Here is a 14,564-nt window from a genome sequence, read left to right as displayed (position 1 = left end):
AATCTCAGATGTTTATTGCCTTTTGTATCCTCCGGCAGAATCGGTAGGTAACTGCAGCTTCTTGGTTTTAATCAGAAATTGTTGGCTTTATGGGAGATTTGATATTTTATAAATTTTATTTCCTATTCAAATAGTATTTGCTCAAAAACGTATTATATTCAAGTAACCAAATAAATTCGCCTTTCGTGCTAATATAGCGCTAGTATACAGCTGACAAGCTGTTTGATAAGTCCTATAAATCCAAAGAGGCGAAATAGCAGGCTAGTGGTTACTTTCTAAATGAGTTATAAAACAATAAAACCTTTGATGTACAATAGAATCTTCAATTCATGTATTGTTAAATGTTTTAGCGAGAAAACATCTTTATTTTTACTGTAAATTCACATTTGATAAATTGTATAATGTTTCTACTATTTTCTAGAACGCTTTATTGTTGTGTGGAAATGCTTCAAACATCAATTTTATTTTATTAAAAATCAAGAATTCACATTTTTTCATAATGTGATTCAGATTTGGAATTGCTGGTTTCAACATAGCACAAGTACTGACACATGAGCGTTAGTTACGATATACTTCATAAATAGAACACTAGCATATTATCAATAAAAGTCTATGATTCACACAACGTTTCAATCATAAATTTAGTCTCACCTTTTCAGCTCACAGTTCTTATTATTATGGAATTACATGCATTGCGATATGTATAAACACACCGCAGTCATAGAAACATACAAAGTAAAAATGCGTGTATCTTAACTTTTGAGGAATTTCATAAAATAAATTGCGAATAAATTCTAGTGAACAGCAGAAGTGTAAACACATAATCCATGAAAAGTATGCATATTTCACTATATTTTGTTTTTTTTTTTTTTTTTTTTTTTTTTTTTAATTTCAATGCGTTATTTAACACCGCTCAATGATAAATGAGTACACTGTCCAAACTACACTTTATTCTCAATAAAATTAATGCATACGATACGTACGATTGAGAGTGTTTTAATAATTATATTTAAAATTTTACAATTAATTAGAGCTACGTTCCCTCTTTATTAGGCATTTTTTAAGAGACAATCCAAAATTCTATACAAGATTTCAAACCAAGGATACGGGTCCCATTATATAATGTTTCTTAAGAGCTGGGTCCATGAGTTTCCTAACTGTACCCTGAAGAATCCCAAAGGGATTATTGGGGGCTTCTCAGAACTTTCAAAGGATTCGGAATTCTGTGGGAATTGTGTAGAAATACTGCGGGAATTGTGAATTGTAGCTTTCCATGTAAATGACGGATTGTGTGTGTGAACTAATTCGGGCGTTAATTGGTTTAACAGAACAGCGTATATTTTTCGTAAACTTCAATGGTCTGGGTAGTGCAAGAAAAAGCCTTGATAGTTCCTTGTTGAAATTCATTGATATTACCTTTCTAAAAGAAGCAAAGCAGTGTTGCCAGATAGTTAAATCTAGAATCATCATATTTCATGACAAAAACTACCAAAATTTGTACAAATTTAGTTATATTATCTAGCTGAGGGTCGTGGGTTCGAATCCCACCGGTCAAGTTTCTTTTCGGGTTGGAAATTTTCTCGACTTCCCAGGGCATCAATTATCTTCGTACCTGCCACACGATATACGCATGCAAAAATGGTCATTGGCATAGTAAGCTCTCAGTTAATAACTGTGGAAGTGCTCATTAGAACACTAAGCTGAGAAGCAGGCTCTGTCCCAGTGGGGACGTAACGCCAGAAAGAAGAAGAAGAAAAAGATTTGAAAAACAACGCCCGTTTTTTATTGTGATTTACAAATAACTCATTGAAAAAAATACAGTCTATTCTATGGATATATATGATATTTTTATAATAAAACCTATTTATTTTAACAATATGTTTTATCAGGGTTGACAATCGTATAGTGTAACCATAAACAGATTTATTTGAATGCATTTTGCATTATGCTCACTCGCCTATGCAACACTCACGACTGCATCATAGCAAACAATTTGTCAGGCCAATTAATATGCGACTATGTGGACGTCGGACACTTTGGCGGGCAATTCCACTATCATTGACCCTCGCACAGAAATTCTATCTCCAGTGATGAATTAATAAGCAATGGTAAAGTTAATTAATGCATTCAAATTGACTGTGAAACATGCGAAAAATACAACAGAAAATCGCTCGCACAAAAGGCCCTTTGAAAAGTATTGAATTACAATGCCCCTCCGTAGAGGGGCCCTACCCTAGAGTGGGCCCGGGGTTGTTGGACTGTTCGTCGTTGCTACCACACGTTACTGGAATGAAGCTCTGAGGAATGCTGTGTTTTCGTTTTGAGCATCAATTTGAAAAAAATGTTCTCGTAGGATCGAATTCATAGAAGAAGACGACAGCTGTTTGGGGTACATTCGGAAGTCAGATTCCGTTTTCTTCGGACGATTAGAGGTTTGTATAGATCGAGTAACATGCAAATACAATCACTGACTTGTAATTGGGCGTAGGAGTTCGTGGACTACCAAAAATTCCTGTTTCTTACATGAATCAGAGGTAATTCAATGGCATTACGCGAGAGCAGCAATCATGATCATTTGTATTGAATTTTCATAATCTTTTAGATTATACACTCAATTCTCCATAACTAGATATTTAAGGTGGAGATAAATCGAAGCTAAACCTGGAATTTTAAAAAGCTCAAATCTGAAGTATCGAACATTTATTTGGGCTGAAAACTCGATCGATTGGTCACCACAAGCAAGTATAACATATAAACCTTTCGACATTGAAATAGTCTTCAGCGATACCATTTCAGGTATTGCAGAATTCGTTCTCCATTGATTTCGAAGCACGATCAAAGTAAGCGAAGAAAAACATCTAATCTGTACCATACACTATTATCCCCATTATCCCATCTGTAAAAAGTAGGCATTGAAAAAACGGACAGTGAAGTTTCCAAACTTCTTTTCCATACAAATAATAAAACATTTCCAGTAGATTTGAACATGTTCCAAACTCAACGAAACTTTCAGTAATTGCTTTTTACTCTGATACTTTTCTTTGAAAAATATAAAGATTTTGGTCATCTTGGTTCATTTTTGTGTTACACGATGTGGAAATCTGTAGTGGTACTGATATGTGGTTATTTTTCGTTATGGGACAATTTGACTTGTTTTTTTTCTGAACAAATCATGTTGTCTCATTAATGTAGTTGAAAGATGTTTTGGAAGATATGATGAAAACTGAACTCAACTCAATTTCGACGAAAATGCAGATGGGTCTTTATATTACAACACAAGTTGTGTCAATTCTATTTTGCAACTAATTTATCATTAACCTGTGCATGGGCCACGAAAAACCGTAAATGCTTCAATCAAGCTAAACTAATCGACAACTCAGATTACAGTAGATGAAACATGAAACAATTTTAATTTTGCAGTGTACGTCACATATGTTACTTTACATCAAACCTCCGGATTTAATGCTGTTCATCAAATTGAAACTTTTAATTTCTTTGCTGCTGCTGTGCAGACGAACAAACAATTGATCGCCCACAGCACTCAGATCGCTTTTAGTTGTGTTTGCAGTTTACACGATATCGCCACAAACAAACCAATGTAATACATAGAACGTGAAAATCCATAGCCCATTTCACACCATCAATATCTGGTTGCAATATTGCACTATGGGCGATCAGGAGGCAAATAATCGAAAAATTGACTTTTCTTATAGGTTCTTATTGTATACCGTTCTATAGTAAACACTTTCATGAGGATATTCCTGGAATACTAGAGTAAGGTTTTTTGTAGTTTCATTGGTACAGCATGCAAAGAATAGAGTTTTAGGGAAAAAAGGTGCTTACACAAGGTATGTGTTGAATGGAATATACTGCATACTCGTAATGTTTAATACAAATCTTTATACAGTGTTACATAGCTTACTTAAAAAGCTAGCTTAGAAAAATATAATGAAATGAAAATTCGTACTTTAATTAAGGTAAATGTGGGGACTACACTAAAACAAATATATTCGATTTTTTATCGAAACTTCACACATCTTATATGTTTTGTCCCAAGTTGTCCCTAGCCAAAATTTAGTTCCTAGGGTATTTTTGGATGGCTTATTAGGGCTTGTTGATTTTGTTTTTCAATTTCTTTGACACATAACAGATAATTATTATTTCAGGAAATCATTGGATGTCGCAAAATGATTCATATCATCATTACTATATAAGTTCTGATATTATAACGATTTTACTGCGTAAAACGCTTAAGTGGTCTATTTATTAGTAACAAATCTCATTTTTTTCGCTATAAGCCCTATTCAAAGTAGTTTTTCGAAAACAAACACCAAATTTGTATCACAAGACTCAGAAATATGACATGAGATTTTTTTATTGGAGACATTTTACACCATTCACCATGTACCATGTCTATAAAAATAATGTAACATACATCTCATTCATTTTTTCTTCGAAAGTGTTTGGTATACTTTCCACTCGGTATCATTTCTTCCATCGACTTTCTGGCTACTCTGACTGCACGATCGCTTTGGTTCGACCTTATTTTTTGCACGATTCGTTCAGAACCAACATTATTTTTTAAAGTTTCAACACGATTGCAAAAGACATATAATTTCTTCATCAAAATTGTTTAAAAGTAATGTATTCATATAGAAGAAATATTTAACCTTCCATTGCACAGACAGATGGAATAACATTCACCATTGACCCAACATTCAAATTGTAATAGCTTCACGGAATGTTTCTGCTTTACTTAAAAATATAAGAAAATTCAAAATAGGGGAGAGTCTTAGTGGGAGGTGTTATTGCGATAACAGTAAATTTAAGACGTAAAATTTGGAAACTTTGGATGCTTTTTTTTGTCACACACCGCTTTGCTGCTAGCCCCCTCAATTACAAAAGTGTATTTCTCATTCAGAGATATTTATTGTAATCTCGTAAGTATTACATTACATTACACACTGTAGGTCTCAGCGCATTAGATTTTTTATATGAAAAAAATCATAGCTTTAGAACAGCTGAATTTTTTTTTAAATCTAGTTTTTTTATTTTCTTTTATTTTTATGTAAAAAAATATTTCTTCAAATTTTAAATTTTTTTTTTAAACGTTGAAATCTTATGCATTCATTCCATAAAAAAAGATTGGAAATCGGTTGAGCTGTTCGAAAGTTATGATTGTTTTTTAATAAAAAATCTAATGCACTGAGACCTACAGTGTGTGCCGATGAAAAATGACTGATTTTTTTTTATTTTCAAAAAATTTATCGCAAAAACTAAAGAACATACATCGCTGAAAATTTGACAGTAAACGTAAAATTTTCTGAACTTTCTTTAGCTTTCATTTCGTCCCAAAATATTGAAAATCGGTCGAACGGTTCAAAAGTTATATATTTTTTAAATATTTTTTTTTGCAAAATCGCGATTTTTCTGGTAACCTAATTTCGGAAATGGTCACCCTAATAAAAAAAAATACAAAAACATGTGTATCCTTATTTCGGATTAGGAACAGAATAGCAAATTTTCATGGAATTCGGTGACCCACTAGATCGGATTTCATGAAATGGCTGTATTAGGACAATAATAGCAAACAATATTTTTAAAAACATCGAAGGGCTGCACACTGGGGCAGAATTGAAAATACGCGGAAACAACCTGTAGTTCTTCGGAATGAAGAGATAGACGTTTGATGTCTTCTGCGAAAATGATCCTTTTGATGAGGCCGATGTTTTGAGATGAAGTTATATTTTTTGGTGTTATTCGTATAAATTACTCATATGCCATTTCGGTCAAATGGCAGTTTAGGTGTATGGTCTCTTCGGCAAATTTGATCGTTATTTTATACTGAAAATAATTGCTGAAGACGTCGAATTTCCAAGGTCTACTTTTTTTAAAATATAGGCATTTTTCAAAAAAATATGTGCTTAAAATCGAAATTTTTAAGTTTTGCTTGAATTTTTTCAATTTAAATACCATATATCACCTATGATTATCTCATCAATTAACATAAAGCAGGTCTGGTGTAAATTTGTTAGTAAATATAATACTTTGTTTGATTTTTTTTAGTAAAATTAAAAAAAAGATAGGGATATTGCGTATAGGCGATCGGGCAAGTTCGGGCAGGTGTTTTCATCGCTATCCACTTACGAAAGGTCAGAGAATTCATGTCTTATTTTTTCAAGGATATGATATTTAATATATTTATTCAATGTGATCTGGAAGTATGCTAAGCTTATAAAGAGGTTCAAAATTATTTTATATGACAAAGTAAAAGTTTTCCAATAAAAACAAAAGGTCAACATAATTATGGGCATTCTTGCGATGTACTGGTAGCTAAATGTACTTAGCTATTTGCTTATTACATTGCTTATATATTTGCTATTCGAAAAAACGCCTTAAATGCCAGATTCATTATTTCAAAACCATTACGGTCGAATGGAAATTTAGGTATATGATTTCTTCGGAAAAGTCGATCGTTATTTTAGGCAAACAATTGCTGTAGATGTTAAGTTTTCAAAGCCAACCATTTTTTGAAAAACTGAGAAGCTTTTGATAAATTGTGCTAAAAACTGTTATATACATAAGTTTTGTGTTTCTTTAGTTTAAATACCATTTATCGCCATTGATTATGTCATTCATTGGCATAATGCAGAGCGGCTCCATCCCATTACCCCGAACGCCATTACCCCGAATGGGTCATTACCCCGAACGCCACTACCCCGAATGAGCCATTACCCCGAATAGTATGAGATATAGCGCAGTATCTTGTTTTGCGGGCAAAAATGCATCTCTAATGAAAACTGGTAATTCATGGCTCGTAAAATTCGTCGGTAAAATGATCATCATATATTTTCCCTTCTTTTATATGTCAGCTATTCTTTCGAAATATCTTGTTGGCAACTATCTTCCTCTCATTCTTTCTGAGACAGTGCCTGTTTATCAGCTCAGGAAGCACTTTCGTAGTTCAAGAGTTTATTCACAAATTTCATAACGCCAAAAATTGCCATTTTTGACACCCACCCCATCGTACCATTTTTTGTATGGAAATTCTACGTATTGTGTATGGGCTGTAACATTTTGAAGACAACCATCCACAAACTTTTTGCCCCCTTCAGCGTTATGAAATTTGTGCATGGGCTTTTAATAAAATAAGCGTTTTATTGACTGAGAGATTTCCTTGTAAATATACCATTCTTATACATGTGCCTCTATGCCCAGGGACGCCAAGGAGATGTTCAATGCATGAGATCGGCACCGGAGGAATTCGAACCCATAACCCTCATTATGGTCTTTCTGAACAGCTGCGTGATCACCGGTATTTGGACTTCTTGGTGGTGTTCATATCTCAATTTTGTTTTGAAACAAATATTTTTCTTTCCTATGATTATAGGATGTGCCATAGAATCTCGTTGTGACGTCATAGGTACAAACATTTCACTAGAAATTTGTCCGTGTTTCTTAAATAGGAACAACACTTGCAGCGACTATCTCAGGGTGATCTTCCATCATCATCGTTTACGAAACAAAATCTTTAAGAAGATCTTAATGCTAGTAGCTCGACACTTACAAAAATACTACTACATTCTAGTTTTATGCATATTATAGCTATCCTTTTCATAATAAATTCACCCTTCTTTTTGAAATAGGCTGTTCTTCAGAGCATTGAAATGTGGCTGTGTGAATCTTACCAATATTAGAGGACACATCCAAACAAAATTTTGTATGAAAAAAAAATGCTAAAAAATTAGCTGTTGTTTTATCTTTTAATATTTGAAAAATACATAGTTGAGCCAAACTCGTTAAATACTCATAAGGAATCGTACCCACTTTCTATCTAGCATAAGTCTCAAAATGTTATGCATTCGGGGTAATGGCGTTCGGGGTAGTGACCCATTCGGGGTAGTGGCGTTCGGGGTAATGACCCATTCGGGGTAATGGCTTTCGGGGTAATGGCGTTCGGGGTAGTGGCATTCGGGGTAGTGGCGTTCGGGGTAGTGGCGTTCGGGGTAGTGTCATAGAATCTGCAGAGCAGGTAAGAAACAAAAAAATAATAAAAAAATAACGAGGATATTGCAAATAGGCTATTCTTGCAGCAACTAAACAAAAAGTTTGTTTCACCATCAAATGCTTACCAGTTCTGCCTTATGCCAATGAATGACATAATCAGATGCGATAAATGGGATTTAAACTGAAAAAAATACAAAACTAATGTATATAACCGTTTTTAGCACAATTTATCAATAAAAATAGTAAGCTGTGGCAATTTGACATTTTCAGCTTCAAATAACTATTAACTTTGCCGAAGAAATCATATATCTAAATTTCAATTTGATCGAAATGGTGTGATATAATGAGTTTGGTGCTTAGGACCTTTTTGCGAATAGCAAATATATAAGCAATGTAAAAAGCAAATAGCTAAGTACATTTAGCTACCAGTAAACCGCAAGAATGCCCATGATTATTTTGAACTTTTGTTTTTATTGGAAAACTTTTACTTTGTCATATAAAATAATGTTTAACCTCTTTATAAACTTAGCATACTTCCAGACCGCATAGAAAAAATATATTGAATATCATATCCTTGAAAAAATAAGACATGAATGCTCTGACCTTTCGTAAGCGGATAGCGATGAAAACAACTGCCCGAACTTGCCCGATCGTAAGAATGGCTTATACGCAATATCCCTATTTTTTTTTAAATTTTACTAAAAAAATCAAACAAAATATTATATTTACCAACAAATTTACACCGGACCTGCGTTATGTTATTTAATGAGATAATCATAGGTGATATATGGTATTCAAATTGAAAAATTACAAGCAAAACTTAAAAATTTCAATTTTTACCATATTTTTTTTTTTTTTGAAAAATGCCTATATTTTAAAAATAGTAGGTCTTGGAAATTTGACGTCTTCAGCAATTATTTTCAGTATAAAATAATAATCAACTTTGCCGAAGAAACCATACACCTAAACTGCCATTTGACCGAAATGGCATGTGAGTAATTTATGCGAATAACACCAAAAAATAAAACTTCATCTCAAAACATGGGCCTCATCAAAAGGATCATTTTCGCAGAAGACATCAAATGTCTATCTCTTCATTCCAAAGAACTACAGGTTGTTTCCGCGAATTTTCGATTCCGCCCCAGTGTGGGCTGATTCAAACACCGATAAGACCTTCAAAGATTCCAAGCATTTATGCAACCTTAAAGCATCCTTATGATAGGCCTAGGTACGCTTTTAGCATAGCATAGCATAGCATAGCATAGACTGACTGTACATGTCAATGGTTGCTACTCCGTGATTGATCGGAACTGGTAAGAATTGCACTACGATCCAAATGAATAAGGGATGGGAGTTTCCGCTTACTCTCGAAGTGCAATTTTAGCAGATCTAATATTATTGATCAATAACGGCGCCGGCCAAGTCCTTACAGTCAGTTGGGATGGGGAAGGAATGTTAGGGTGTAATGATTGTTGCTTCTAGAGACCGAGAATACCTCTGCATCTCCACAATCACCACGGGAAGGGTGTTTATTAGTGAGGGAGGAAAAGATCTGGGAGTCACCTCTGGTCGGTGATGCGATCCATGGACAAGGGGGAAATATACGACTTGTATTTAAAGCTAGTTTTGTATTTTTGTCTCGAGAAGTTTTTGGAAAAAATACGTCAACATCTCGTCCCCTTAATGCTACAACTAGATAACTCGAAAATCAAAATTTTGAGATGTGCAACTTTGAAAGTATGACCATATAACAAGGTGATGGTTAATCGCAGAGATTATGATTGAAAAATGATCTTTAACTTGTATATTTTGAATCACACGCTTAAGGCCTGTGGATATTTTGCAGATCTAATTAAGAAAACTGTTTTGACAAATTGAAGTCAAAAATTTCAAATTTCGAGTTATCTAGTTGTAGCATCAAGGGGACGATCTATAATGTCGAACAATTCAAAAGACGTTTTTATAAATGACGAAAACTGAAAATTGCATGTATATATTTTAACTTATATGAAACAGGAATAATGCCGACACTTGTAGTGACGAACCATACATAGTTTGTTTGAAAATTGCATATGAGTATTACTGTGCATTTTGTCTCGATATGGTAGAAGTTTTAGAAAATACGTCAACATTCACAATGTCGAACAATTCAAGAGATAATTTTTAATAATGTCAAAAAGAGAAAAATATATGTATATTGAAATTGTATGAGAAAAAAGCATAATGCCGACACATATAGTGACGAACCATACAAAGTTTGTATTAATATTACATAAAAGTTACGCTTTCAAGAAAAATGTGTTATCATAAGCATGAAACGAACTCACCAGTTGGTAATCCATTCTCGACTGAACACAAAACTGACACTGACAGCAAAACTTCTTGGCGTCCCGAAAACAAACCGTCTTGCTTGGGCCTTCCCACGGCAAGACGCTTGGGCTGGGTACGGCAAAACGCTCCAAAACAGGGAAAAAAATTCTCCGGCAACGAAAACACGCGCGAATATGTCAGCGAAATCAATCGGACGACGCAAAACCGAACTGTCCTGCTTGGGCTTCACAAAGCACTACCCAGCAAGACACTCCAAAACAGGGGAAAAAAAAACTCCGGCGACGAAAACAAGCGCGAATCCGTCAGCAAAATCAATCGGACGACGCAAAACCGAACTGTCCTGCTTGGGCTTCACAAAGCACTACCTATGATAGGCCTAGGTACGCTTTTACATTAAAAATAAGGTTTTATTTTGTTAATTTTGTTTCTTGCAATGAAAATTCGACAAAAAATTACAATAGGGTCCTAAAGCCCTGTCCTAATTTTAGTGCCAAACGCTTAAGTTTAGGTCAAAAACATATGTTTACTCAATTTTTTAATGTTTTTCGATGGTTTAAGTCCAAAAAACATTTTTTTAAGTTTTTTTTTTTTAATTTTGTCACACTCTTTGGTTTAAACTCAAATTTTGGGTGTATTTTGTTTTCCGTGTCCATTCCGAAATGTCAGAAAGGAACAACCCCGGTATTAAAAAGTTGAACCCCTGTGGTATTTTTGTCGACTAAGCGAACGTCAAACATGATCTCAAGTGTCAAGGTTCATTTATGAATCCAATTTTTAAATTAAAGTTTTAATATGATATATCCGTTATTTGAGCGGGAAAAAATGCTAAAGTAGTTGCAGTAACATACTCTTTCGTTTTATTAAATGAAAACATAAATTAGACTTCTATCACAGAACTTATTCGATATTTGAATGTTTTTTTAACGGTCTGCAGGCGGTAAATCTGCCAACAGTTTCATAGGACACTTAAAAAACTTGTTGAGATATCTTTAAATAAATTCTTCGAGGAATTCAAAGCATTAAATTTGTCAAGGAATCCGATAAGGCATAACTTCACATATTCGCCAGAAATTCCTCTTAATTTCCCATTATATATTTTGCGGAAGATTATTATAAGAACTTCTATAATAACCATTCCAATAATTAAATCCAGAAATCATTCTTAGGAGTAGCTGAAATTATGCCTGGAGTCCCCAGCAAGATATTTTTCTGCTTTTGTTTTTTTTTTCGGAAGTTTATCCTTAAATCCATTTGAGATTTTCCATGAAACCACTATACATATTTTACAAAAAGTTTCATTCATACACGAATTCCTTCATGGAGTCCTAACGAAACTTTCTTTTCAGTAATTCCAGCAAACAACATACTGAAAGGTTTGTGGGGATTCCTTTATCTTTTAATCTAAGATGCCATCCTCGGGAATTCTACTACATATTTTTAGAAAATTTGTTCATGCACTCTCTCTTAATCTTGATCCGAAAGTAGCAATCTCATTAGAAATTTTTAAATTATATCAAAACAAATGCTAAGCAGAGCTCTTCAAAAAATAACTGTTAGAAATTTCTTTAAAAAAATCCACAGGGAAGCGCTTATATAAAACTCTGAAGAAATTTTTGTGATCTTTAATAATTCTCGATTGTTGGAGAAGCCGTTAGTAATAATCGTGAAACAAAGCTTGAAAATATGACATAAAGATTTTCTGAGAAAATATTAGAATAATTTAAGTTTTTTTTTATTTCAAGACAAAGAAAAACTTTTGGAGAAATCCTTAAATGCATTTAACCTGAAATCTCCAACAAAATTCCTCCTAAGATATCGATGGAACAATCCTTGATGGAATTCTGGAATATGTATGGTAGAGTTCCATAAAAAATACAAGGAGTAATATCTTAAAAAATATCTTGACAATATCCCTAGATAAAATAAAATATGTTTGCTGTATTGAATAAAAAATCGGGATTACTTTTTTCTGAGTTACCGACTAAACTTTCAAATAGACAAAACTTTGGAGTAGTCCACATCTGCCATAAATAAGACTGGCTAATAAGATAATTCCGAGCACGATCGTTAGATTTTAGAGTTAGATTTTAGAGTAGTTGATTTCGAGTGAAAAATTAAAATAATTCAATGATGACCATTCGTGCATTTGTATATCTTGTGGAACGAAGATACTCTAAGTCATGGAAATGACGATTTCCACAATAGCAAAAGATATTTTTATTAACCGAGATAAAGCTTTATAAATTGTTTAAGTAAAATTTGCAAAAGAGTTACAAGTTTTCGGGTCCTCTCATGACGTAACAAGCAATGTACCAGTCTTGCGAATTGGGTGTAGTGAGTTCGAATTCCACCTAGAAGACAAGTAAATTTTTCGCGGAAGTTCACTACAATTTACCCATCTCAACCAACTATTTTTACATGTAAATCCTAGTTTTTCGACAGTTTTAGAAAAAAAAATCTATCTGTTTGTCAATTTCTCACAGATACTGCGTAAAATCTTATTCTTAATAAATAGCTCAAATCAAGCGTGTGCTAGAATAAGGGCGAAAGTCACATGATCGATTTCTTTTCATCGATCCTCTCTTCTGTGAATAAAAGTGACAAGATGCAAGTTTGTCAGCGTTTTTTCACCTTAGAACGCAAGATTGCATCGCTGCCTAGCGGTTTGAAGTAAAAAAAATGCTGCCAAACTTGCATCTTGTCACCTTTAATTACAGAAGAGAGGATCGATGAAGAGAAATCGATCATGCGACTATTCGTGCACACGCTTGAAATTAGATAGTGACTCCCTTAACAGTGTAGAACAAATCAATCGTTTATTTTCATCATTTAAGCATCAGTGTATCCCGTGCTGATTGAAATAATCCTTCGATAGCTATATTTTTCTACTTACCGGCAGTGGACTGGTGATGAAGCTGCAGAGGACCGCCGGCCGCACTCGCTGCCATATTGTGCGGCAAAAATGCAGCCGCCACGGCCGCGTGAGCATTGAAGTAGGCCATCCGCGAGGCAGCCATCTGCATCTGGTGCGGATCGGCCGTGAACGGAGTTTGCCCAACGCTGGGATAGAGGGACGGTGTTACAGCCGAGACTACGCCACTCGGTCTGGAACTGTCGCTCAGTCCGAGGAGCTCCTGGATTGCGAACGGCGAACGCTGCGGCATGGTTTGTGGAGGGCGACTTGTGGCTCCTGGAGCTGCAACGTGAATTGTCTCGGGCCGAGCTATCGAGTCCAAATTCATTGTTTACTTCGCTACACTATTCACTGATGAAGCTTTTGGCTGTTTTTTTTTAATTCCAATTTTTAAGCCTGTTTCATGACTAAGATATTTGGTGCACAGTGTTTTCGTTGTATTCGTGGTATATCCTCATACCGTTGTTACACACAATCCAGATTACACAATAATCACCGACGGCAAAATTTACGGATTAACATTCATTTCTTCCTTGTCACATTGAAAATATTCATCAGAAAGATTTTCGTTGTTTTGGATTATGACTAAGCACAATGTCAGCATTCACTCAATATTCGAATTTAACACTTGGTAGTTCCGAATAATTTTATTAGAATATAAACTCACTCGAATTTTACTCAGTAGCAATGTGAACCGAACGCGGAGAAAGGTGCAGAAAGCATCCGAACGGTTGTGATATCACGGTTAAACTAAAATTTAAATGTCATCATAATCATGTTCATGACCGCACGTACATAAAATAATTTATCACCGTACACGCGACGCAAACCCGATGATAAACAAAAGCAAACACGATCAGAGTTGGCGATGGCGGCGGGAATCTCGCGAGCGATGGGTTACTGCGATGCGAGATGCATCATCACGCGCGACGAGCTCGAAATTCTATGTGGCTCTGGTTAGTTTTTTTCACCGTACCATGCTCGCGAGTAAGCAAGATGTTTGATGCAAAATATGAAAAATACACATCCACAAACTAAGCGCACGAATGAAAGAGGGATGAAAGCGCACGCAAATAAAAACAACCAGCACGCTCACGCACACACACACACATGCCTTCTACGAGCCGGCTTCGACGTGAATAGACTTCTCATATTCGCTTGTGGGCTGGAAGTACGGAAGGTGGCAGCAATGCCCACAAACCAAATGCTAAAACGGTAGAATATCCACCAGCTCTTCCCTCACATCGCCCAAAACCAGTTGGTCCCGTCGCAGCATGCGGTTTCCAAGCACGAACGAGAAAATAACTACAAG

At 34.9% G+C, this 14,564-nt stretch overlaps 1 protein-coding gene across 5 annotated transcripts in view; it reads right to left on the bottom strand.

Annotated features, from left to right (window-relative positions):
* Positions 1-14,334, bottom strand: part of LOC5564774 (visual system homeobox 2) — a 248,507-nt gene extending 234,173 nt beyond the window's left edge. The window contains exon 1 of one of the 5 annotated variants that reach the window (XM_021848920.1): positions 13,232-14,334. In XM_021848920.1, coding sequence (XP_021704612.1) covers positions 13,232-13,580 — 349 coding nt within the window. In that variant the 5' untranslated portion in view covers positions 13,581-14,334. The remainder of the gene's footprint in view (positions 1-13,231) is intronic. The other 4 variants (XM_021848919.1, XM_021848921.1, XM_021848917.1 and 1 more) reach the window with 4 other exon arrangements.
* Between the last annotated feature and the right edge of the window lie 230 nt (positions 14,335-14,564).

This window comes from Aedes aegypti, chromosome 3 (genome assembly GCF_002204515.2).
Source record: "Aedes aegypti strain LVP_AGWG chromosome 3, AaegL5.0 Primary Assembly, whole genome shotgun sequence".
Taxonomy (NCBI): Eukaryota; Metazoa; Arthropoda; class Insecta; order Diptera; family Culicidae; genus Aedes; species Aedes aegypti.
Note: the sequence above shows the minus strand (reverse complement) of the source record. Positions and strands in the feature narration are given on the sequence as shown.